At 39.7% G+C, this 3,626-nt stretch overlaps 1 protein-coding gene across 1 annotated transcript in view; it reads left to right on the top strand.

The window, feature by feature from the left end:
* LOC137640820 (uncharacterized) overlaps positions 1-515 on the top strand; it is a 7,013-nt gene extending 6,498 nt beyond the window's left edge. The window contains exon 6 of the mRNA XM_068373290.1: positions 492-515. Coding sequence (XP_068229391.1) covers positions 492-515 — 24 coding nt within the window. The remainder of the gene's footprint in view (positions 1-491) is intronic.
* The last annotated feature ends 3,111 nt before the right edge of the window (positions 516-3,626 follow it).

Here is a 3,626-nt window from a genome sequence, read left to right as displayed (position 1 = left end):
ATAATAATAATAATAATAATAATAATAATAATAATAACTTTCGTTGAAAATTATAGCTGCCTAAGAGACATTCATCTTGTTGTTGAGCATCTCAATTGCTCAGATTTTTCTTCTTTCATCAGTACGGCATGCCACTATTATGTTGGTCATCGGTAGGGGGTGAGCAAATGCATAGTAAAAAATCTTTAATTTTGCAAGAAAATTTACTAAAAGTAGACTATCAATAACAAAAAGTTATAAGTGACTTTGGGTGATACACATTACAAGAGAGTATTAGGTGTTTAGTTCTATATTTAGGTAAGAAGTGAATGGAACTAGGCAGGGCTGACTTTATTCATACAGTTCGGTAGGATCATCAAGTCAGGCACTATTCAATGATTAATCCTTGCAAGAGGAGGCCATACTAAATCAGGGACGGAGCTGTTCTCCCACTGTCTGATGTACTCGCCTGGAGTGGATCCGTCATAATCAGGCTGCTTCTATACTCACAGTTGTCAGAGTTAGCCAGGTTCTAAGAAGATCCGGGCAAGGCCTCTAGTGCTGCAGAGGGCCAGACGTCAGGTAAACTATCCTGCTGCTAAGATCACAGGTCCATAGAGTACTGAGCTGCTTGTTGATTGGATGAAGAGTTTGCTGGGAGAGTCTCAGTCACAGACAAGCTGGTGAGGTGCAGATCGTTGTCGTCCATCTCGATGTTGGCGAGGCCTTGGGTGACGTTTTTATGGCAGGAGGAGAGGAGGAACCTCTCCTGAGTCATAATGAGATTTGACTTTTCCAGCTCAGTACATCCGAGGCACAGCCGTTAATCTTGACATTTTTGTTGATGTCCCCACATTCGACGTTCTTGATGTGCAACAGGAGTTGGCTCCCTGTTATAAATGGCAAGATAGACATTTCGGTATTATCATCGTTGCCATCCCAATAGAATGGTTACAACATCCACGGCTGATGAGCGATCTTGTCCTCGTGGTCTGATAGTAAATTTATCCATGTTTATCTCCGTGTCCTCTCGAATGGGCGTTATGTCTTTTTTTATGATATCCTCCATTTCCTTCTAATCTTGCTGATGCTGTTTCTGCCTAATACTTTTGATGTACAGGTTACCTTTTGAAGTTATGCTTTCGCTTCTGGCCTCAGTTTCATAGTAATTATCCATTACATGTTTGACCTCTAGGTTGACCTGCATGTTGAAGTAGATGTTGTTCACAAGGAATTGGGTAATCCCATCTAGCTCCTTGTGGGTCTCCATCCAGGAAGAACAATGGGAGAGGGCGCGCCAAAACGTATGCTTAGATGATGGAGGTCTTGTACCTAATGGGACATACAGTATACTGCCACCTTTTAATCAAAGTTTTTTGGAACTTGTGTAGAAATCGGTATGAAATTTGCTCTCAGCAGTCGACACCAGTACATCGAAGAAAGGAAGGTGGCCGTTGTCTTCATGTTCTTAAGTGAATCTAAGGTAAATGCACTCATCTTAGATCCTATATAGTTCATCCATATCGTCAGAAGAGAGGGCTTTCACCAAGGTGTCATCAATGTAGCTGACTTATATTTCAGGGTGATTTACACATGCAAAAACTCGCTCTTCAATGATGCCCATGAAAAAGTTGGCAAATTGGACACCAAGAGGGGAAGTGATTGCTACACAATGCTTTTGTATGTACACGTATCCACGGTGGGAGGTAAAAGGATCCTTCATCATAAATATGTCCAGGAGGGTGTGGAGGGCATGCTCAGGGATGGTGAGAGGAGGGGTTAAATTATTTCTCCCGACTCAGTCCAGAATACGCTGGATGGTCGCATCTGCAGGAACATTTTTGAAGAGAGATTCCACATCAGGAGAAGTGATCAATTCTTCAATGAAGTACCCTTTGATTTCCATCAAGAACTCTATGGAAGAGGCTATGCTGTCCTGGTCGTCCTGGTCTGAAAGAGCGTCTAGTTTCTTGGCAAAATAGTGAGACCGTGTAGGGCACTGGCCAATGATAGAGCAGAGAGGGTTCCTTGCATCATGGGTCTTCATATTACCATAAAGGTAACCTCATCGGATATTATCAGTGATGGGCTGGAAATGGACGCATATTAGGCTGCATTGATACTGTCAATGGTGGAGTTGACGTCTCTTTTGATGTCCTCTCTGGGTGGGATGTCAGAGGTTGAAATTTTGAGGTGTCATCCAGGATGGTGTCCAGATTTTAGCGACATTCCTTGGTGTCAATGAGACCGAAAGCTACAGCCTTCTCATCCCCCGACTAATTGGTCTTTGAGGAACATCTGGAGGGTGAATATATTGACGCAATACTTGACTCCCAGAATGATGTCACCGAGGTCTATTGTCCCCATGGCATCTCTTACCCGGACAATATTTTCTGCATCCTATTGACCCTGCAGGACTGTGACTGGGCTCAGAAAGTTAAAACTATCTTCTAGAAGCTGATCTCCATCAACTGTAGAAGGAGACATATCCCAGAGAAAAAACAGGATTTCAACTATCTCCCCTTCACCAATCTAGAACGAGATACTGTCGCTACGCCTGAACTGCCATTTAAATTTCGCCCCACCCAGACCTACAGACAAGAGGCTGGTGGTTGAATAGCTGATAAACTCAATTTTCAGCCCCCAAGACAAAGTCGCTCTCCATGCTACTGATGCCGTCCAGCCCCTCCTGAATGCTGAAGCCCTCATGGACCATTCGTAATCTTCATTTGTTCTCGACGATGCATGGTCTTATTATATCTAATAATCCCTTTCATCTAGGTTTTAATTCAATCACATTCAGTAGCCTTCTCTATTTTTTCTAACTTTCTGATTCAGTTTGGTTTTCAATCACTCGGTTTCAATCTCTTCTAGTTCTCTTTATAACATTCAGTTTCAAATTGTTTTTCATTCAAACAGATTCAAACTTCTCTAATTTTCTTTGTAGCATTCAATAAAAAAACAGTTTTTCATTCCTTTTTAATATCCTTCCTTAGTTTTCTTTTAAGCATTCTGTTTCACCTTACATTTAATTAAAACAATTTTAGTGTCCTTTCTTATTTTTTTTTTTTTTCTAACTTTTAGTGAGACTTGCTTTTCATTCGGTTTCGATATCATTCCATAGATTTATTTTCAACATACTGTTTCCACTCACATTCCATTCTAATTGTTTTAATATCCGTTACTAGTTATCCTTCGAACATTCTGTTTCATCTCTCTTTTCATTAAGATAATTTAGATTCTTTCCTTGGTTTTCTTTCTAACATTCAGTTAACCTCACTTTTCCTTTACTTTCCATTTCCATTACTAGTTCTTTCTATCATTTAATTTCATATCCCTTTTCATGAATCAAATTTTCATTTGTTTACCTAGCTTTCTTTGTAACATTCAGTTAAAACTTGCATTTAATTCATTTTCAATATCCTTCACAAATATCTTTCGAACATTCTATTTCAAATCACTTGTCACTCTAATAATTTGCATCTTTCAAGTTGTCTTCCTGAAATTATGTTTCACGTGCCTTTTCTTTCAAAAAGTTTCAATTTCATTCCCTAGCCTTCTTTCTGACATTCTGCTAAAACTCTCTTTTCATTCAGATACAACCTTCTCTAGTATTCTCTCTAATATTCCGTTTCAGTTAGATTTTC

The sequence above is a fragment of the Palaemon carinicauda genome, chromosome 1 (genome assembly GCF_036898095.1).
Source record: "Palaemon carinicauda isolate YSFRI2023 chromosome 1, ASM3689809v2, whole genome shotgun sequence".
Lineage (NCBI taxonomy): Eukaryota > Metazoa > Arthropoda > Malacostraca > Decapoda > Palaemonidae > Palaemon > Palaemon carinicauda.
This window is presented reverse-complemented; position numbering and strand designations above follow the sequence as displayed.